Source organism: Stomoxys calcitrans, chromosome 1 (genome assembly GCF_963082655.1).
Source record: "Stomoxys calcitrans chromosome 1, idStoCalc2.1, whole genome shotgun sequence".
Taxonomy (NCBI): domain Eukaryota; kingdom Metazoa; phylum Arthropoda; class Insecta; order Diptera; family Muscidae; genus Stomoxys; species Stomoxys calcitrans.
Window position 1 is genome coordinate 200590690 of NC_081552.1, and position 22722 is coordinate 200613411.

Sequence of the window (22722 nt, forward strand, 5' to 3'; positions counted from 1 at the left end):
AGACCGATCCGCCGATTTAGGGTCTTAGGCCTATAAAAGCCACATTTTTTATCCGATTTTGCTGAAATATGGGACAGCGAGTTGTGTTAAGCCCTTTGATATCCTTCTTCAATTTGATCTTGATCCGTCCAGATTTGGATATAGCTGCCATATAGACCGATCCGCCGATTTAGGGTTTTAGGCCCGTAACAGCCACATTTATTATCCAATTTTGCTGAAATTTGGGACAGTGAGTTGTGTTAGGCCCTTCGACATCGTTCTTCAATTGGGCCCAGATCGGTCCAGATTTGTATATAGCTGCCATATAGACCGATCTCTCGATTTAAGGTTTTAGGCGCATTTATTATTCGATGTCGCCGAAATTTGGGACAGTGAGTTAGGTTAAGCTCTACGACATTCCTCTTCACTTTGGGTCAGATCGGTCCAGATTTGAATATAGCTGCCATATAGAACGATCTCTCGATTTAAGGTTTTGGGTCCATAAAGAATAAGATATAAAGATAAACAAATTTGCCCATTAATAAACTTCTGACATATCAAAGAGTGCTGTCCGATTCAAGTTTAAGCGACACCTCTTTGGGGAGAAGTTTTTACATGGCATGGTACCTCGCATATGTCGCCATCATAGTGAGTGAGATAACCATCGGTGAAAATTTTTGCTGATGTTTTCGCCAGGATTCAAACTCAGCCATTCAGCTTCATAACTGAAAACGGACGGAGGGTAGAAAAAAACTCAAAACCACTGTATCATCATTTGTTTTCGATTTCATTAACTCGCAGGTTTGTTGTCCAAAATTTTTTCCTCAGTTTTTTTTTTTAACACTTTTTCTCTCTACAACTTCACTGCTTTCAAGCACAAACCTTTCTGACTTTAGTTCTTTTTTGTTTTTTTCTCCGTTCTCATTTCAGAATGATCGCATTACCAAACTGAAAATCGATAATAATCCTTTTGCCAAAGGCTTTCGTGAGACTGGTCAATCGCGATGCAAGCGTAAAATGTCTTCATCACCTACTGCCGATGAGCAGTTGTTGCGGCAGCAACATGAGATCATGTCGCCAACGAAATTCTCCATCTCATCAGCAGTAACAGGAACAGCAGTGGCAGCAACAACAACAACAGGCACAACGACATCATCGTCATCATGCTCATCAGCAGCGACGGCAATCAGTGAGTCGGGATCATCAATTTGTTCGGATAAACCGGTGACGACGGCATTCTTTAATGATCATATCATGGTGGATGTGGATGCAGCAACAACATCAGCACAAATTAAACGTTTACGCTCAAACGATATTGCCGCCACATTGGAGGCCTGCGGTATGGATGGTGGTGGAGGCTTTGCCATGGCACCACCACCATCATCATCATCGCATAACTCCTCCATGGAAACCAGTTCCCACAACAGCATGTCGTCACCGCTGCCTTTCGATTATGTTGGCAACAATGCCGGCAATATATTTCAACAGCAAGCGGCAGCAGCTGCCGCTGCAGCAATTGCTGCTGGCCATAGTGGTGGTGGTGTTGGTGGTGCAAGTTGTAATGCAACATCCGTTGCTTTCATGCATCATTTCCAGCAAAATATGCAGTCATTGTTGCGACCTTCACTGGTCGACTTGGCATGCACGTATTTTGCTCGTCCCCAGCCCATGTATCCACCACAACATGCGGCCTATGCTGCGGTGGCAGCCACACAGCAACAACAAGAAGCTGCACTACTGGCGGCCGGTTTGGCACCACAGCAACAGCAACAACAACAAGCATTGCCGCCACCACCTGCAGTACCAGCTCTGGGGCCATTGCCGCAACATGTGTCTGTTGGGGGGGCCGGAGGGGGTGGTGGTGGTAGTGCTGTCGTTGATGTAGAATTGTTGCCAAATCGTGTTACAGCCATTAACTCGAATACCACCTCGGAAAGCATTACAAACGATGCCGATCTTTCCTCATCCGATTCATCATTAATACAGGATGAGTCGTTGCTACCAACCACACCAACACCAACCACCATGATGATGATGATGTCTGCCACTGCCACCACCAACAACAACAACAACAGCAGCAACACCACAGGCACTTGTCCCAGCACCAATGATGCATTACCCCAATCGCCGTCATGCAACATTGCTCACAATCACAATCCGAACAACAACAGCAACAACAACAACACTAACAGCAACAATACCCACAGCAGAAAAAAAGGTTTTAGCATATCGGCCATTTTAGGTGGTGGCAGTTAGTTGAATCTTTTTAATTAAGCTGGAATTTTTCCCCCAACAGCCCAACCACCATCATTCGTTATACGTTTTGCCTTACTTTTAATTGGCCTAGAGAAAAGGAGACTTGGAATTTCCAATAATTCTTGTACTATATTTGGACTCAACGTGTTATTTGTTTAAGTTTTTCCTCTCTAAGTTATTCACAATTTATAAGAGAAATATTCTAATGGTAGTTAATAAAGATTTTCAAAAAATGTAAAAAAAAAAATTGCGTTTCAATTGTGCCTGTCCATGAATGGATTGAAAATCTCAAGATGAAGGTTATAAGTACTTGGAAAAATTTTAAGACGTAACTAGATCTTCTGATTCTCATACTTAGAAGGTGGAGAGACGTAGACGATGGAGCATTCCTGGTATCACTTTGTCTGCCTTTCAACTCTGCGCAACCACCATCCACATTAGAGCTGCTACAACAGGTGAGGAAGCCAAAACAAACAGGAAAGTGGGTACTAATAGAGTATGATGCGAACTTTTACCACAGTTCGTGGTATAGTATCAACATTAACATGCGGTGCCAAGACCTGGCAAAATTCTGGAATACTGACGACTTATATTGGACAAAATTCGGAAGGCTACTCAGAAGAAGATTTGGGCAACATAATGAAGATTGTCCAAGCATAGAAGACATTGACGAAATGTCTGCATTGGTGGTGTCTTTCGATGATAGTTGTTCTCTCTTCGGGAAAAGAAATCAGCCCAAGAAAGACCCTCAATGACGCGGAGATTCGCAATATTGGGAAAGAGGCCCGCAGACTTTTTACCAGAGCACGTCGAAAAACGCAAAAGTTCATTGGGATGTGTATTACATACGGCGCAAGGAATACAATAAGATTACCAGAGCGGCAGAACATGCCTCCTGGAAACTTTTCTTCGAACAGGTCGATAGGGTTATTGACGCCGCCACGATAAACAAGTGAAAAAGCGTTAGATTCGGCCGCGCCGAACTTTGGGTACCCCCAACCTAGGGTATATATGTAAACCACCTTTCGTCACAATCCGGTAAAAAGTGCATAATTTATGCCCACATAGTAGCTTTATCGAAATATGGTCCGATTTGGACCAAATTCGGCACGGACATTGAGTGGTTGTTCAATTTTGCAGAACAAAATATGGGTTTTTTTGGTAGCTATATTCAAATAGACCGGTCTGAACCATATACGACACGGATGTCAAAAAGCCTAACATAAGCCACTGTGTCAAATTTCAGCGAAATTGAATTATTGGACCCTTATGGTCCCAAGACCTTAAATCGAGAGATCGGTCTATATGACAGCTATATTCAAATCTGGACCGAACTGAACCAAATTACATAAACACTGTCCCAAATTTGGGCAAAATAAGAAAAAAAATGTGCCTTTTATAGGCCCAAGACCTTAAGTCGAGAGATCGGTGTATATGGCAGCTATATCCAAATCTGGACCGATCTCAACCAAATTACAGAAAGATGTCGAGGGGCCTAACACAACTAACTATCCCAAATTTTGGCAAAATCGGACAATAAATGCACCTTTCATGGGCCCAAGACCATAAATCAAGAGATCGGTCTATATGGCAGATATATCCAAATCAGATCCGAACTGGACTAAATTGAATAACAATGTCGCAGGGCCTAACACAACTCACTATCCGAAGATTCAGCAAAATCGGATAATAAATGTGGCTGTTATGGGCCTTAGACCTTAAATCGACGGATCGGTCTATATGGGGGCTACATCAAGATATAGTCCGAAATAGCCCATCTTGAAACTTATCCTGCTTATGGACAAAAATAGAATCTGTGCAAAGTTTCAGCTAAATATCTGTATTTTTAAAGACTGCAGCGTGATTTCAACAGACAGACGGGCAGACCGACGGACATGGCTAGATGATCTTAGATTTGCACGTATTGCACACGGAATGACAAAATCCGTATACCCCATCCTTCGGTGGTGGGTATAAAAAGTCTCTCTCAAAAACCCATGTTCGAACTGAAACTTTAGTAGACGACATGGAAGTGAGAGCAGAGACAACGGAGGACATGCTGAGGCTTTTGATGAAAACCCAAGGCTGGTATTTATACCCAAGGCCGGCAAGGCAAGCTATGCGGCACCAAAGGCCTACAGACCTATAAGCCGTACGTCGTTTCTAGTCAAACCCATGTACCTGATAAAGAGTAGGACATCCAGCGAACTGCTCAAATACTGCCCTGCACGAGGTTGTGCATAAAATAAAAGAATCCTTCGATGCCAAGACGTACATATTGTCGGTTTGCAAGGACATCGAAGGGGCGTTTAACAATGTGTGAATCCTTAGACCAGTAACCGGTCCTTAAAGGCTGGATAAACCATATGAACATGAGGAAAAATTGTGGCTCCCATGACATAAATATAAGGGCGAAAGTGGCACAAACAATGTCACAAGGGGAAACTTTATTACCTCTCCTATGAGTGACCACCATAAATAACCTACTACGGATGCTGACTGAGTTGGGATTGTAACCCGTAAGCTGCGCAGACGATGTTATGATACTCATAAGCGGCAGAGATACGAATTAGCTTTGTAGATAGGCCGAAAGGATCTTGGAAATGACATGCGACTGGGCTACACATATGAGTCTCAATTTTAATTGAGAATTTAACTGAGATCTGTCTGTTCATGAGGAAAACGAAGGTGGGTCAATTTGAAGCACTAAGTTTCCTCAACAGCTTAAACTTAATTGGAAGTATCACATTCAGGAGCATACTGAGAAGGCTCACAGATGTTGGGCACTATGTAGATGGGCCGTAGGCTCGAAATGAAGCCTGAACCCGAGGATAGTCCACTGATTTTACAGGAGCGTCATTAGACTAATACTTACTTACGCCACAGTAGTTTGGTGGACTGTTGTGGAAAAAAAAGTGCAACATAAGGACCATACATGTTTTCTTGGCAAAGGCGGAGCGATGAGGACCACTTCCACTAGCGCACTGGAGACTATTCTAGATATTCGACCTATTGGCACACAGATTAAGTGTGAGGCAGCCACTGCGCCTATGAGACTTAAAGCGATGGGAGAAGTGATTGAGGATAGGAGCAGCTCATACCATCTCCGTATAAACGAGGCGACGATAGGAAACCTGGAAGGAATGGAAGAGGTTTCCGATCGGATACCTGAGATGAATCTTGAAGTCAAGTGCGAGGCACTGCTGCCATCGGTACAGTCTTTAATTGACGAAACCCTAGTATTGCCATCTGAAAGATCATGTTACACGGATGGATCAAAACTAGAGGACAGAGTGAGTCTGGGGGTCTACATTGAGAACCCAGACACTGAGATCTATTTTCGACTGCCTGACCATAACACGGTCCTGCAGACGGAGATCCGGGCGATCATGTAATACGTGAGGTGGTGTAATGTTAACACGAGTCTGGTCTGTAACAACCAGAACGGTAAGGTAACGAACACTCTTGGAGTGTAGGAAGGAGATTGAAGCCTTCTCTAAGGATGGCCGGATCTGCATTGTTTTGGTGCTGGTCCACACCGCAGTAAAGGGGAATGCACCTTTCTGTAGGGACACAATACCAGAATTGAAATGACTTAGGGGCGGGGAATAGACAACAATTAGGGATTTTAAGAGTAGCAGGGAATTCTTGGCTTAAATTTTTTCGAGGGCACTTTTTAATAATTAGAGAGCACAAACAGCCGATCACTGGCTTATGTGTTTCTGCATGGTGGCAGGGGGCGGGTTAATATCCGCACCCTCATTTCAAACTAACCTTACCAAAGTCCCATATTGTACTGATCGGTCTATATAGGTGTTGTTTTTGGAGAGATGTGTGTGCTCTACTTGACTTCAAAATTAGATATATGATTTGTGTTGTTGGATTGTTATTAAGGTAAAATCTAAAATTCATATAAATCGGCCCACCCATCTCTGATCGCGAATGTACCGAAATATATGGGGAAGATTCGTCTTCTTTTTAAACCTTATAAAAAGGGACATAAAGAAAATTTTTATCCTGAAAACTCAAACACTTTTTGAGGTTTTGTTCTACCGGCCTAGTTTTTTCATTCCCATTTGCAATTTTCCACCCCCATATCTTGAAATTGTTCCACAGTGCACAGTGGACTGAGGTTTATAACATCGGCGCACTTCCTCGTTCGGAGGCATAGGAAAGGAAAGAATTCTGGAAACAAATACAAATAGTGTGCTTAGGATATGGTAAGGAGACTTTTTCCAGCTGTTGGTATCCTCTATAACACCCAGCCAGAATGACGTCTATATAACAGTAACCCGATTAAAGAACAATAAGGCCGCAGCAGCCTGTTAGTAACCAGCTGATTTATTTTAGGCTGGAAAAACTCATACCCGATGATTGGAAGCTCAGCGTACTGGGGTGTGGTACGGTACACAATAAAGAAGATAAGGCAGTGAGTGTCAACTGCGAAAGGAGAAGTCTCCTTCCTTTTGCTTTCAAAATACTTTCGAGCATAATTGATGAGAGACTAAAATCTAAAGTAAAGGAGATTGTTGGACCTTAAGAATGCGACTTTAGATCTGGTAGATCAACCTTAGCGCCCATGTAACTGAATTGCGGTATACTCATAATAATGCGGAGTTAGCATCTATCGCCACCGCAATTGATGCGGTGTTATGCTCAGCACACTGATATGAGTGGATATCGCATGAATACTAGTACATTAATGTTCAAGCTGCGTGCACCAATGCTTTTAACCTTGTACTTACTGTGAAATTAGGGAATGTAAGACTAAAACACCGCATCAACACAACGCATTGGCTCGAATCATAATTGCGGTATTGTTTTTGCAACGACGAGAAAAAATACTTTCTTTTACAAGAATATATTTCAATATAGCTTATTTAATTCCATTCCTGAATATTAATTTTCATTTTTTTTAACACATTTTAATGTCAAAATAAAAGTGCTTTGGTTTCGTTATGTTTGGCAAAAACTCATCATACTACCGTATAAACAAGAGACTCATAAGAATTTGCGGTGGTAGTTTTAACTAGGGCGTCACTCGTTTACTTCATAGCGCCAATCATTTGTATTTTTATACCCTCCACCATACGATGGGGGGTATACTAATTTCGTCATTCCGTTTGTAACACCTTCTTGATCGTCATGACATTTAAAGTCGAACTAGCCAAATCCGTCCGTCCGTCTGTCACGCTAACTTTCGAAGGAGTAAAGCTAGACAATTGAAATTTTGTACAAATATATCTCATTATTGTAGATCGGTTGGGATTGTAAATGGGCGAAATCGGTCGAGGTTTTGCTATAGCTGCCATAGAAATCGATCTGGGGTCTTGACTTCTTGAGCCAATAGAGGGCGCAATTCTCATCCGATTTGGATGAAACTTTGCATGAGCATGAGGGTGCAATTCCTATCCGATTTGGCTGAAAATTTGCACGCTGTATTTTGATATCACTTCCAACAACTTTGCCAAGTATGGTTCAAATCGGTCCATAGCCTGATAAAGCTGTCATATAAACCGATATGGGATCTTAACTTCTTGAGCCTCTAGAGGGCGCAATTCTCATCCGATTTTGCTGAAATTTTGTTCAACGACTCCTCTCATGACCTTGAAGATATATTACATCCATTACATTACTTCCAACAACTGTGCCAAGTATGGTCTTAATCGATCTATAGCCAGATACAGCTCCCATATGAACCGATCTCCCGATTATGCTTCTTGAGCCCCTAGAAGGCGCAATTCTTATCCGAATGGACTGAAATATTACCCAATGACTACTACTATGTTCTTCAACATTCAATTCACTTATGGTCCGAATCGAACTATTACTTGATATATCTCTAATAGCATAACAATTCTTATCTTTTATTCCCTGTTTGCCTAAAAGAACTCGACAAATGCGATCCATGGTGGTGGGTTCCCAATTTTCGGCCCAGCCGAACTTAGCACGCTCTTACTTGTTGTAATACAAGCCGTTTGCGTTGATTAGAGTTGAATGTTTGCGTTCATTCAAAAAGCCAAGTATTTTTGCAGTGCACCGAACATGCTATAAGCCGCTGCAGATTTTTGGTGTACACCGTGGTGCAGAGTTAAGCATATTCGCCGATGACGCCGTAAGCCGGGGTTCGAGTTCTGGCGAAAACATTTGCAAAAATTGTTTGCGGTGGTTATATCCTCCCTATGCCGGCGGAATTTGGGCGGTACTGTTCCATTCGAGTAAATGGTAAAGAAGCCATGTAAAAACTTCTCTTCAAAGAGGTGTCGCACTGCGGCACACCGTTTTAACTCGTCCGTAAAAAGGAGGCCCCTTATCATTTGACTTAAAACTTGAATCGGACATCACTCATTGATATGTGAGAAGTTTGTCCACAGTTCCTTAATGGAATGTTGTGGGAAAATATGAGAATTGCAAATCCTTCTTACATTCTCCTTCTACGCAAAAGCCTGGAGACCTCAAAACGAAACAAATCAACACCTACCATACTTTTGTCGACTGCAAAACCATCTTCGAAGTATGATTGGTCGAAGGTGTTTCAAGAGATGTCGGAGTTCCGTATCCTAAAAAATTGATACAACTTTGCAGGTTTAGTCTAGAGCTGGTAAAATATCGATGACACTATCGATATTTTAGTTTTTGGCTGAATATCGATAAATTTTTTTCCTATTGATACTATCGGCAAAGTTCTACTTTGTGCTAAATTGGACAAAAAATTAGCGATCCAATCTTGAATGTATGCCAATCGTACGTTTTTCAATCGTCCTTATTGTTAAGTATTTCAAGCATCTTTCAAATCAACTCATAACCTGATATAGTTTCGTTAATCGAAATCTCCTGGTTTTACTTATTGAGACTACAGAGGGCGCAATTTTCATCCGATTGGGTTAAAATTTTGTTTAAATGTCATTAAATTCGGTTTTAATCGGTCTATGTATTGAAGTTACTTCTATATAAGCCGATGTGCTGATTTTTATTTCTCATTTTTCATTGATAGACAATAAACGATAGTATCGATATTTATTTTTAGAAATATCGAATGTTGCGAATATCGATAGTTTGCCAGCTCTAGTTTAGGCTGTACTTGACGGATTTGGAGAAAGTTTCTTCGTAAAATTTTTGAACCATTTGAGCTTTCTTGAGAGGCCTTTTCCTTGCAACATTCCTATACACTTCGCTGTACCTTTCATCCATCTCTAACTTAAGATATCCGATATTCTATTTGAACTCCCTACATATTTGGCATTCTAAATTTACGCCTGATTTAAATTACAAAGTAAATATCAGCCAAAACAAATGTTTACAAATAAAGGTCAGACTAGAACCCCCTAATAAATAGTCGCTTTGAATTTCAACACAGCCCTAAAAACAATCAGTTGGAAGGACGGACAAATTGACTTACCGCAGATAGATTCATCTCCCCATTCATCCATGCGTGTGTCCGCACTATCGTCGCCGTACAACATGTGGCGTGTGCGCATTATACTGCGGTTCAAAATTTAACTCATTAACACTTCCTCTCTTTCTCTCTGTGCCCCCACAAAGCCATGCCACTCATTCCCCGTTCATATGAAAACAATTAATAGCTTTCAATTTCTCTAACAATTGTTACTTTTTGGGATTAGTTATTGTTTTTATAGTTTGCCTCAAAAAATATGTGTAGTACACGTGGAGAAATGTGTCTATACTTTTTAGAAGCCACAGGGTTGCTAAGCTTTCTATAGAGTTAGGGAAATTTGTGAGTATTTAGCTTTGTTCAACCACTCATAAGCGAAGTCGACGTTCATCATGCAATTTGGATTTAGATAATCAGATTCGCAATTCACTCCCATTATAGAACTATACTGTCCTATTCGATAAATGTGTCCGCCAACGGGATTTTGAGGTGGGACGTTCCCCCTAACTGCTTTGACTTGACATTTTTGATTCTTGTTGACATTTGATTCTTGTTTTCGGGACTGTTTCAGGGTACAATTCTCTGATGTAAAATAATTCAGTTCACCTTCATATATCCAAAATATCACGTTTTGAATAAGGGGGAGCGTCCGCCTCCCCTTCAGATATCAAAATAATTTATGGCCAATTTTGTCAAAATTAAATTTTTATAGAAAACTAGCCGAACCGGGCCCGCTCCGCAGCGCCGTCTTTAACTCTCTTATACCTTTTACGTGAGCTTTATGTTGCAATAGTCGATTTATAAGTCCTATTTTTGCAAATTTCGCCCATGAACATTCCACTAAGGAACAGGGGCAAACTTCTCATATATCTATGAGTGCAGTCCGATTCAAGTTTAAGCTCAATGATAAGGGGCTTCCTTTTTATAGCCGAGTCCGAACGGCGTGCCGCAGTGCGACACCTCTTTGGGGAGAAGTTTTACATGACACAGTACCTCACAAATGTTGCAAGCATTAGGAGGGAAAAACCATCGCTGAAAATTTTTTCTGATAGTCTCGCCAGGATTCGAACCCAGGCGTTCAGCGTCATAGGCGGACATGCTAACCTCTGCGCTACGGTGGCCGCCTATTTTGGTATAGTTTTGATGTTTTGGGGACGTTGTAGATATTGAACTCGTGACATTGAAGCGAAGAGTAAGTCCGCCCATGAGGCTAAGCGCCTGGGTTCAAATTCGGCGAGAACATTACAAAATGTTAAGTGGTGCTTATCTCCTCCCAATGTTGACGACATTTGTGAGATGCTATGCCATGTATAGAAGTCATGTAAAAACTTTTCCCCATAGAGGTGTCGCGCTGCGGGAAAGGATTGTAACTCAGACATTTCACAATTGTCAAATTTGTGCTCTACTCCGAAATACCTTTCATTTTAACGCATAATTGCCCTGGTCGACAAAAATATGTACTGTTTGAAGGGCGTTTTGTGGCTGGGGCTGACACACCGCCACTTTGCCCTTAAAATAGGTATCAAATTCGTTCCTTACTCCCAAAAACTTTTCATTTCAGAGCCATATTGATATGTTCGGGAAATAAATGCTTTGGGGCCTACCCACAAAACTTCATTCCTTTTCTACTCTCAAATAAGTTTCATTTAAGCCCCACATGATCATGATGGGTCAAATAACCTATTTGGGGTGTTTTAAGCTCCACCTAAATGTCCTTAACACAAATTTGAATGTCATTTTCCTAATCTAATCCTAAATTGCTTTCAATTGGGCCCCATATAGCCATAGTCAGCTAATATGCTCATTTGGGCTGGTTTTAGGGGTGGAGAACCCACCCATTACATGGACTTAATTTTTCTGACATATATTCGTAATCTACTCCCGAATACCTTTAATTTAAGACCCATTTTGCGATGAACGTCTAATATCCCTGTCTGGGAGAGTTTTAGGGTTGGGGAGGCCCGCTGGGTACGTAGACTCAAATTTTAATACCATATTCGTATACTACTCTCGAATACCTTTCATTTGATGCCAATATTGTTCCAATCGGTTCACTTTTGATTTTGGGTGGTGTGTTTGGGGTTATGGGGAAAATACACCCCCCTTCCTATTGTATAGTCTATGTTTCTTTCCTGATCAAAAAACACAATCTGTGAAAATTTCAAGAAAATCAATTCTGCCGTTTTTGAGTCTATACAGAACTAACAAATAAACCGAGTCCCATATAGTCGTGATTGGCTAATATGCCCATTTGGGGCGTTTTTGGGAAGATGGCGTGACCCCTATAGTTTGACCATCATTTCATTTTCATTTGAATACCTTATTGTCCCGATCGGACCACTTTTATTTTTGGGTCCTAATTTTGGGGTAGGGGGAAGGGTCCGCCCCCTTCCGACTTTAAAAAATTATATAGCCTATGTTTCCTTCCAGACCAATAAACAAATACAAATTGATTTTTATACCCACCACCATAGGCCGGAGGTATACTAAACTAGTAATTCTCTTTGTAAAACCTCGAAATATTGATCTAGGACCCCATAAGGTATATATATATATATATATCGTCTCGATATTCTGAGTCGAACTAGCCATGTCCGTCCGTCCGCCTGTCGAAATCACGATAGCGGTCAAACGCGTAAAGCTAGCTGCTTGAAATTTTGCACACACACTTAATATTGATGCCGGTCATTGGGGATTGCAAATGTACCATTTCGGTTCAGATTTGGCTATATAGCTCCCATATAATTCGATCTCCTGATTTGACTTCTTGAGCCTCTGGAAGACGCAAAATTTGGCTCACATTTTGCATGTGGTGTTCCGTTATGACTTCCAACAACTGTGTCAAGTACGGTCCAAATCGGGCAAGAACCTGATGTAGATCCCGATCTACCGATTTGACCTCTTGAGGAAGCCTCAATTTTCAACCGATTTGGCTGAAATTTTGCATGCGGTGTTCTGTTATGACAAAAAAAAATTACAACAATTATGTTAAGGTTATTAGTCCGGAGAATTTTTTAATATCCCTCTATCTTTCTATTTAAGAATATTTTAATATTTATATATTTATCTATTAATATATAAATTATTTATAGATTAATATCCAAGTACGGTTTAAATCGCTCAAGAACCTGATATTGATCGCAAATAAACCGATTTCCCGACTTGACTTCTTGAGCCCCTGGAAGCCGCAATTTTTGTCGGATTTGGCTGAAATTTTGCACGTAGTGTTCTGGTATGACTCCCAACCACTGTGCCAAGAAGGTCAACAACATGATATATTCGATTTAAGGTTTTGTGAGATTTCTCCGAAATTTGGGACAGTGAACTTTGCTAGGCCCTTCGACATCTCTCTTAAGTTTGGCTCAAATCGGTTCAGATTCGGATAAAGCTGCCATATAGACCGATCTGTCGTTCTAAGGTCTTGCGCCCATAAAATACGCAAGACCTTAGTCACCGAAATTTGGGACAGTGAGATGTGTTAGGCCCTTCGACATCTTACTTCAGTTTCGTCCATATCGGTCCAGATTTTTATATAGCTGCCATACAGACCGATCTCTCGATTTAAGGTCTTGGGCCCATAAAAGAGGCATTTATTGTACGATTTCGCCGAAATTTGGGACAGTGAGATGTGTTAGGCCCTTCGACATCTTACTTCAGTTTGGTCCATATCGGTCCAGATTTTAATAAAGCTGCCATACAGACCGATCTTTCGATCTAAGGTCTTGAGCTCATTAAAGGCGCATTTATTGCAGGATTTCGCCGAAATTTGGGACAGTGAGATATGTTAGGCCCTTTGACATCTTACATCAGTTTGGTCCATATCGGTCCAGATTTTAATATAGCTGCCATACAGACCGATCTCTCGATTTAAGGCCTTGGGCCCATAAAAGACGCATTTATTGTCCGATGTCACCGAAATTTGGGACAGTGTTAGGCCCTTTGACATCTTACGTCAGTTTGGCCCATATCGGTCCAGATTTTAATATAGCTGCCATACAGACCGAAATCTCGATTTAAGGTCTTGGGCCCATAAAAGACGCATTTATTGTCTGATGTCACCGAAATTTGGGACAGTGAGTTTTGGTAGACCCTTCGACATCTCTCTCAAATTCGGCCCAGATCGGTTCAGATTTGGATATAGCTGCCATACAGACCGATCTTTCGATTTAAAGTCTTGGCCCCATAAAAGTCGCATTTATTATCAGATTTCGCTGAAATTTGACACAGTGACTTTTGTTAGGCTTTGCCACATCCGTGTCGTATATGGTTTAGATCGGTCTATATTTGGATATGGCTACCAAAAAGACCAGTAATCAGTTCTACAAAATTGAACAATGACTTGTACTTAATCCATACCGAATTTGGGCCAAATCGGACCATATTTCGATATAGCTGTTATGAGGGTATAAATTATGAATTGTTTACCGGATTATGACGTAAGGTGGATTACATATATATCCGAGGTGGTGGGTATCCAACGCCTTTTTACTTGTTATATATTAGAGAAAGAGGTCCTGTCTATGTAATCCTCCAAGATAAATCTCTTAATGACATTCGATCTCTAAATTTTGTTCATATTTGCAAAAGCTCTTACTTCGGACTGTGTACTTTTTGTGGAATTTTTCTGAGTGTATCTACGTATGGAAAATCCAACCGTACAGCAAGGGGGTGGTATGGAATGACAAACGAACAATAAAAAGAAAAACAACTCAACCAATAATTCTCATATCGAATTTCATTACAATTCATTAAAAACACCATCCATAACCACCAAAAAACCAGCACTGCTGTTGTCGCCATCGCCATGATCATGGGTCTTACAACTCTCAATTTGAGCGTCATATGTCGATGTTGAAAGAAAACATTCGAAAGGCAGACAGACGGACAGACAGAAACTTACCTACTCACATCATTAGTCGGGGGTGTTCATTTATGGTTATTCATTGCCCCAATGATGATGTTTTTTTTTGTGTTGTTCTTACATAAATTTGTTATTATTGTTGGATATTTCATGGTTCGAAGCAACAAAAACAATAACAATAATGAAAAAACAAACTGAAAATGTCTCAACATGTTAAACGCACATTAAACGAATGCAACTGTCAATTGGCTGTAGCAAATAACGCATTAACCACAATCTCCCAACAGTACATGTCCATTGGAGTAGGTGGTGGCGGCGGTGTTGGTGGCAATGCTGATGGTGTAGCAATGCTCAAAATGGAGGGTGGGGGGCAATAAAGTGAAACCCTCCAGCCCATTGTTGTCTACCAAAACAACATCTGTTGAGGTGTAGCCTGTAGTCTACCGTCTGTCCCTGCATTCGTTCGTCCGTCCGTCCGTCCGTTCTTCAGTTGAGTTATCTACGACTATGAAAAAGTGAACTGATGCAACATGGCACTGTAACATTTGCGTTTAATTTTTCAAGGGGAAGAGCTAGAAGGCATCCTTGTTATGCACTGCTTATGGTTACTTCTCAAATGGAATATAGATGGCTATTTCGTGCTGAAAGCCCATCATCATCATAAATTGATGAACTAAACTAAAAAATCACTCTTAAATGATTCGTTTTTCAAAGATCATTTTTCACAATCCCAAAAAAAGCACTCAAGGGACGTTTTTGAAAGCACTTGAAATAAGTTGTTTTTATTTTCCGGAGTAACAAGTAAAAATAGATACTAATTAAACTCCGAATTATCGTTGCAACCTTAAGCTGTGTTCTAGTGGCAAAATCTGGTCACAATGGCTGCAGTTTGGAGACTTTTTTGAAAGTTTGAAAATTTCTAATAAATTTAATTTTTTTTATAACTAGTATCCTACAATTTCCATAGAAAATGCAAAAATATTGAATTCTATTAAAATTTGGGTTTTACAGTTAGGTCTAAATTTGATTGTCAATTCGCCCGATTTTCATAGAAATGTTTTGTCGGATTATTTTCATCAAAAACTTATTCAGGGGATTTTCAGGGCAAGCCTGGTATAGTTCTATATACCGAGAACATAGAGAGAGGTAAGGATGGTCTTAACTCCGAAATGATTAAAATAAACCACAGCATGACAATAAATTAAAGGCCCATCAGTCATTTATACTCAAAACTTTCAAAAGACTGTTCGACCCGAAGATAAGTGGGACTGACGTCAAAGAACATCAGTAGGGCAAAGAAACTGACAAATCAATCAAGGGTAGGTAGGTCGGTGGCGACGGCTCTCAACGATGTCATAGCGAGATGAGAATCGAGAGATGAGAATCGAGAATCGAGAGATGAGATAGCGAGATGAGAATCGAACAAGTAAAAGCGTGCTAAGTTCGGCCGAGCCGAATCTTGAGAACCCAACACCATGGATTCTGCTAAACATTTATACGAAATAAATTTAGTTGAATGGCATTATTTTATTCTACATACCAAACTTCTGTCAAACCAGCAAAAATTAAAGCTTCTAGGAACCGAACAAGGATGTTCGAGAGACCGGTTTATATGGGAACTATACCAGGTTATAGATTAATTTGTACCGTATTTGGCACAGCTGTTGGAAGTCGTAACAGAACACGGCATGAAAAATTTCAGTCAAATCGGACAAAAATTGCTGCTTGTAAGGGCTCAAGCAGTAAAATCGGGAGATCGGTTTATATGGCAGCTATATCAGGCTATACATCAATTTGGACCGTACTTTGCGCAGTTGCTGGAAGTCATAACAGAACACTATTTGCTCAATTTCAGTCAAAACGGACAAAATTTGCGGCTTCAAGGGGATCAAGAAGTAAAATCGGGAGATCGATTTATATGGGAGCTATATCTAAATCTGAACCGATAAGCTCCATTTGCAATCCCCAACGACCTACATCAATATTAAGTATCTGTTCAGAAATTTTAAACGGTTAGCTTTATGCGTTCGACCACTATCGTGATTTCGACAGACGGATGGTTGGACGGCCATGGCTAGGTCGACTCACTACATCGAGACGATCAAAAATATGTTCGTCTTAGACGAATATTTCGAGGTGTTACAAACGGAATGACTAAATTAGTATGTATACCCTCATCCTACGGTAGGGGGCATAAAAGCGAGAAATAGATGCTAATTTGGACTGAGCAAGGCGGTGGCAAATGAGGAGCAAGGCCACCTCTCGACAGACGATAATTACGCCGTAGAAGACACTGATACTAACCGTTCTAGGTATGTTGTAAGAATAGATGAAGAAGCTCCAGCAAAGAATTCTTTTGAAGGCGACCATAATAGATATGCAAAAGGGGAAGACCCAAACTCTGATGGAGTGAGCAAGTGGAAAGCTACATCACGAATCTGTTTGACAGATACTGGAGAAGAAACGCGGGAGATCGAGGCGCTTGGGCATCTATTCTATTAAAATAAGTAATTCTATTCTAATAAAATAAATGTCTTTTGAGGAAATTTCTTAAACGTGTTGTCTTTAGAGGAAATTTCTAAAAAATTTGTCTTTAGAAAAAATTCTTAGAAATTTTGTCTTTAGAGAAAATTTTACTGAAATTTTGTCTTTAGAGAAAATTTCATAGAAATTTTGTCTTTAGAGAAAATTTCATAGAAATTTTGTCTTTAGAGAAAATTTCATAGAAATTTTGTCTTTAGAGAAAATTTCATAGAAATTTTGTCTTTAGAGAAAATTTCATAGAAATTTTGTCTTTATAGAAAATTTCTTAGAAATTTTGTCTTTAGAGAAAATTTCTTAGAAATTTTGTCTTTAGAGAAAATTTCTTAGAAATTTTGTCTTTAGAGAAAATTTCTTAGAAATTTTGTCTTTAGAGAAAATTTCTTAGAAATTTTGTCTTTAGAGAAAATTTCTTAGAAATTTTGTCTTTAGAGAAAATTTCTTAGAAATTTTGTCTTTAGAGAAAATTTCTTAGAAATTTTGTCTTTAGAGAAAATTTCATAGCAATTTTGTCTTTAGAGAAAATTTCTTAGAAATTTTGTCTTTAGAGAAAATTTCTTAGAAATTTTGTCTTTAGAGAAAATTTCATAGAAATTTTGTCTTTAGAGAAAATTTCATAGAAATTTTGTCTTTAGAGAAAATTTCATAGAAATTTTGTCTTTAGAGAAAATTTCATAGAAATTTTGTCTTTAGAGAAAATTTCATAGAAATTTTGTCTTTAGAGAAAATTTCATAGAAATTTTTTCTTTAGAGAAAATTTCATAGAAATTTTTTCTTTAGAGAAAATTTCATAGAAATTTTGTCTTTAGAGAAAATTTCATAGAAATTTTGTCTTTAGAGAAAATTTCATAGAAATTTTGTCTTTAGAGAAAATTTCATAGAAATTTTGTCTTTAGAGAAAATTTCATAGAAATTTTGTCTTTAGAGAAAATTTCATAGAAATTTTGTCTTTAGAGAAAATTTCTTAGAAATTTTGTCTTTAGAGAAAATTTCTTAGAAATTTTGTCTTTAGAGAAAATTTCTTAGAAATTTTGTCTTTAGAGAAAATTTCTTAGAAATTTTGTCTTTAGAGAAAATTTCTTAGAAATTTTGTCTTTAGAGAAAATTTCTTAGAAATTTTGTCTTTAGAGAAAATTTCTTAGAAATTTTGTCTTTAGAGAAAATTTCTTAGAAATTTTGTCTTTAGAGAAAATTTCTTAGAAATTTTGTCTTTAGAGAAAATTTCTTAGAAATTTAGTCTTTAGAGGAAATTTCTTAGAAATTTTGTCTTTAGAGGAAATTTTTTAGAAATTTTGTCTTTAGAGGAAATTTCTTAGAAATTTTGTCTTTAGAGGAAATTCTTAGAAATTTTGTCTTTAGAGAAAATTTCTTAGAAATTTAGTCTTTAGAGGAAATTTCTTAGAAATTTTGTCTTTAGAGAAAATTTCTTAGAAATTTTGTCTTTAGAAAAAATTTCTTAGAAATTTTGTATTTAGAAAAAATTTCTTAGAAATTTTGTCTTTAGAAAAAATTTCTTAGAAATTTTGTCTTTAGAGAAAAAATTTCTTAGAAATTTTGTCTTTATAGGAAATTTCTTAGAAATTTTGTCTTTAGAGGAAATTTCTTAGAAATTTTGTCTTTAGAGGAAATTTCTTAAAAATTTTGTCTTTAGAGGAAATTTCTTAGAAATTTTGTCTTTAGAGAAAATTTCTTAGAAATTTTGTCTTTAGACAATTTTTTACATTTTGACATAATTTTCTATAAATAAAATTTTCCTATTGATTACCCCAATCTACACAATAATATATGGCTCTGTTTATATAAACTTACCTGTAAAATATCAGGCTGCACATTTGTTGAATGATGATTACAAGAAATAGAAAGGATTTCCGTTGGTAAAAACAAAAATCGAGCTCGATTCACTTCTTACTTTTAGATGCCAAATATTAAACACTTTTACTAAATTTCAAACACTTTTTACACCTTACATGTTGTTGTTATATTTTGAACACTATTTTAGCTGGTGCAATTACAACCACATAATTTTCTTTATTTTTTATTTGGTAAGAACTTGGCTGAACTTAGCGAGGCTTCATACCTTTTTCACCTCGCTCACCATACTTAATAAAATCTGACATCATATTTTCACCTCACTCACCCACTCTCATTGCACAACATAACAAAACAAAACAACATGAATAATGGATACACACACGGCGAAGCACAAACACGAAAACCGCTGCCCCACATAATAGCTATTTGCCGATCCTTATTTTGCAAATTACCATGCATTTTGAAGGAATTTTTCATATAAATCAATAAATATATTAGTTGCACTTCACTTTTCTTTTGATCTATTACATTTTTCGATGGTTTTCACTGCTTTTGATAAACTTTTAGAGGAAACTTTTATGAGGGCTTCAATTTGCGTGCGGCCGATAGAAAAATTTTGCGAAACTGTGGTGAATGAAGTGTGAAGGAAAGTGTTAAGAACCAAAATAATTTGATTGACAACTGTAGTTGTCAATACAATAAGAGAATGTTTTGTTGTTTTTGTTTGCATATTGAAGAATTTTGGTTTTTGTCTTAGTATTAGAAGGTTAAAAATGAAACCTTTAGTTGTGTTGTTGTTTTTTTGTTTTGCAACAATGTTGTTTTATATTCTGGCAAGGTATCAAGTGCACAGCCACTCGCTACCATTTTCAGGCATTGATTGCAGTGTATCTACTTCTTTGTTCTTTTAATCACGTATTTTCATTTGTGAGGGCTCAAGAAGTAAAATCGGGGGATCGGTTTATATGAGACCTACATCAGGTTATAGACCAATTTGGACTGTACATGGCACAGTTGTTGGAAGTTTGCGTTGGCTAGGTATCTTGTAAGAATGGATGAAGAAGCTCCAGCAAAGAAGATCGAGGCGCTTGGGCATCTATTCTATGTTCGGCTAGAGGACTAAATTTTCTTTAATAACCAATTAAAATAAGTAACATATTCAATATTCATCAGGATTCCAATAAACGCGCTTTGACTTTAAAATGAAGAATTTCATTGAGATTCTTTTAAAATATCAAAGAATTTCTTAGAGAACATTTCGAAAAAAATTTGTCTTTTGAGGAAATTTCTTAAACATTTTGTCTTTAGAGGAAATTTTTTTAGAAATATTGTTTTAGAGCAAATTTCTTAAAAATTTGGAAATTTTTTAAAAATTTGGAAATTTCTTTCAAATTTTGTTTTAAGAGGAAATTCCTTAAAAATGTTGTCTTTACGGAAAATTTCTTAGAAATTTTGTCTTTACAGAAAATTTCTTAGAAATTTCGTCCTAGAGAAAATTTTATAGAAATTTTATCTTAAGAGAAAATTTCATAGAAATTTTGTCTTTAGAGAAAATTTCATAGAAATTTTGTTTTAGAGAAAATTTCATAGAAATTTTGTCTTAGAAAAAATTTCATAAAATTTTTGTCTTAGAAAAAATTTCATAAAATGTTTGTCTTTAGAAGAAAATTTTATAGAAATTTTATCTTAAGAGAAAATTTCATAGAAATTTTGTCTTTAGAGAAAATTTCATAGAAATTTTGTCTTTAGAGAAAATTTCATAGAAATTTTGTCTTTAGAGAAAATTTCATAGAAATTTTGTCTTTAGAGAAAATTTCTTAGAAATTTTGTCTTTAGCGAAAAATTCTTTGAAATTTTGTTTTTAGAGAAAATTTCTTAGAAATTTTGCCTTTAGAGAAAATTTCTTAGGAATTATGTCTTTTGAGAAAATTTCTTAGAAATTTTGTCTTTTGAGAAAATTTCTTAGAAATTTTGTCTTTAGAGAAAATTTCTTAGAAATTTTGTCTTTAGAGAAAATTTCTAAGAAATTTTGTCTTTAGAGAAAATTTCTTAGAAATTTTGTCTTTAGAGAAAATTTCTTAGAAATTTTGTCTTTAGAGAAAATTTCTTAGAAATTTTGTCTTTAGAGAAAATTTCTTAGAAATTTTGTCTTTAGAGAAAATTTCTTAGAAATTTTGTCTGTAGAGAAAATTTCATAAAAATTTTGTCTGTAGAGAAAATTTCATAGAAATTTTGTCTTTAGAGAAAAAATTTCTTAGGAATTTTGTCTTTAGAGGAAATTTCTTAGAAATTTTGTCTTTAGAGGAAATTTCTTAGAAATTTTGTCTTTAGAGGAAATTTCTTAGAAATTTTGTCTTTAGAGGAAATTTCTTAGAAATTTTGTCTTTAGAGGAAATTTCTTAGAAATTTTGTCTTTAGAAGAAATTTCTTAGAAATTTTGTCTTTAGAGGAAATTTCTAAGAAATTTTGTCTTTAGACAATTTTTTACATTTTGACATAATTTTCTATAAATAAAATTTTCCTATTGATTACCCCAATCTACACAATAATATATGGCTCTATTTATATAAACTTACCTGTAAAATATCAGGCTGCACATTTGTTGAATGATGATTATAAGAAATAGAAAGGATTTCCGTTGGTAAAAACAAAAATCGAGCTCGATTCACTTCTTACATTTAGATGCCAAATATTAAACACTTTACATGTTGTTGTTATATTTCGAACACTATTTTAGCTGGTGCAATTACAACCACTCTCTTTATTTTTTATTTGGTAAGAACTTGGCTGAACTTAGCGAGGCTTCATACCTTTTTCACCTCGCTCACCATACTTAATAAAATCTGACATCATATTTTCACCTCACTCACCCACTCTCATTGCACAACATAACAAAACAAAACAACATGAATAATGGATACACACACGGCGAAGCACAAACACGAAAACCGCTGCCCCACATAATAGCTATTTGCCGATCCTTATTTTGCAAATTACCGTGCATTTTGAACGAATTTTTGATATAAATCAATTAATATATTAGTTGCACTTCACTTTCCTTTTGATTTATTACATTTTTCGATGGTTTTCAATGGTTTTGATAACCTTTTAGAGGAAATTTTTATGAGGCCTTCAATTTGCGTGCGGCCGATAGAAAAATTTTGCGAAACTGAGAAGACTAAGCAACAGAGTGGTGAATGAAGTGTGAAGGAAAGTGTTAAGAGCCAAAATAATTTGATTGACAACTATAGTTGTCAAAACAATAAGAGACTGATTTTGTTGTTGTTATTGTTTGCATATAAAAGAAGTTTGGTTTTTGTCTTAGTATTAGAAGGTTCAAAAATGAAACCTTTAGTTGTTGCTGTTATTGTTGTTGCTGTTTTGCAACAATGTTGCTTTATATTCTGGCAAGGTATCAAGTGCACAGCCACTCGCTACCATTTTCAGACATTGATTGCAGTGTACCTCTATGTTCTTTTAATCACGTATTTTCATTTGTGAGGGCTCAAGCAGTAAAATCGGGAGATCGGTTTATATGGGAGCTATATCTAAATCTGAACCGATAAGGCCCATTTGCAATCCCCAACGATGTACATCAATATGAAGTATCTGTGGAAAAATTTCAAGCGGCTAGCTTTACGCGTTCAACCACTGTCGTGATTTCAACAGACGGGTGGATGGATGGCCATGGCTAGATCGACTCAGAATGTCGAGACGACCAAGAATACATATATACTTTAAGAGGTCTTAGACGAATATTTCGAGGTGTTACAAACGGAATGACTAGATTAGTATGTATACCCCCATCCTATGGTGGTGGGCATAAAAACGACACTAGTTCTGAAAAAAGCGAAGGATAATATTGGCAAACAGATGCAAA

At 37.4% G+C, this 22722-nt stretch overlaps 2 protein-coding genes across 2 annotated transcripts in view; one reads left to right on the plus strand and one right to left on the minus strand.

Moving 5' to 3' along the window:
* The window catches only part of LOC106087383 (T-box transcription factor TBX6), a 42759-nt gene extending 40524 nt beyond the window's left edge, over nucleotides 1–2235 (plus strand). The window contains exon 5 of the mRNA XM_013252409.2: nucleotides 910–2235. Coding sequence (XP_013107863.2) covers nucleotides 910–2235 — 1326 coding nt within the window. The remainder of the gene's footprint in view (nucleotides 1–909) is intronic.
* LOC106087382 (T-box transcription factor TBX2-A) overlaps nucleotides 1–18917 on the minus strand; it is a 289298-nt gene extending 270381 nt beyond the window's left edge. Inside the window, exon 1 of the mRNA XM_059360346.1 lies at nucleotides 18840–18917. The gene's annotated coding sequence lies outside the window, so the exon portion shown is untranslated. The remainder of the gene's footprint in view (nucleotides 1–18839) is intronic.
* Between the last annotated feature and the right edge of the window lie 3805 nt (nucleotides 18918–22722).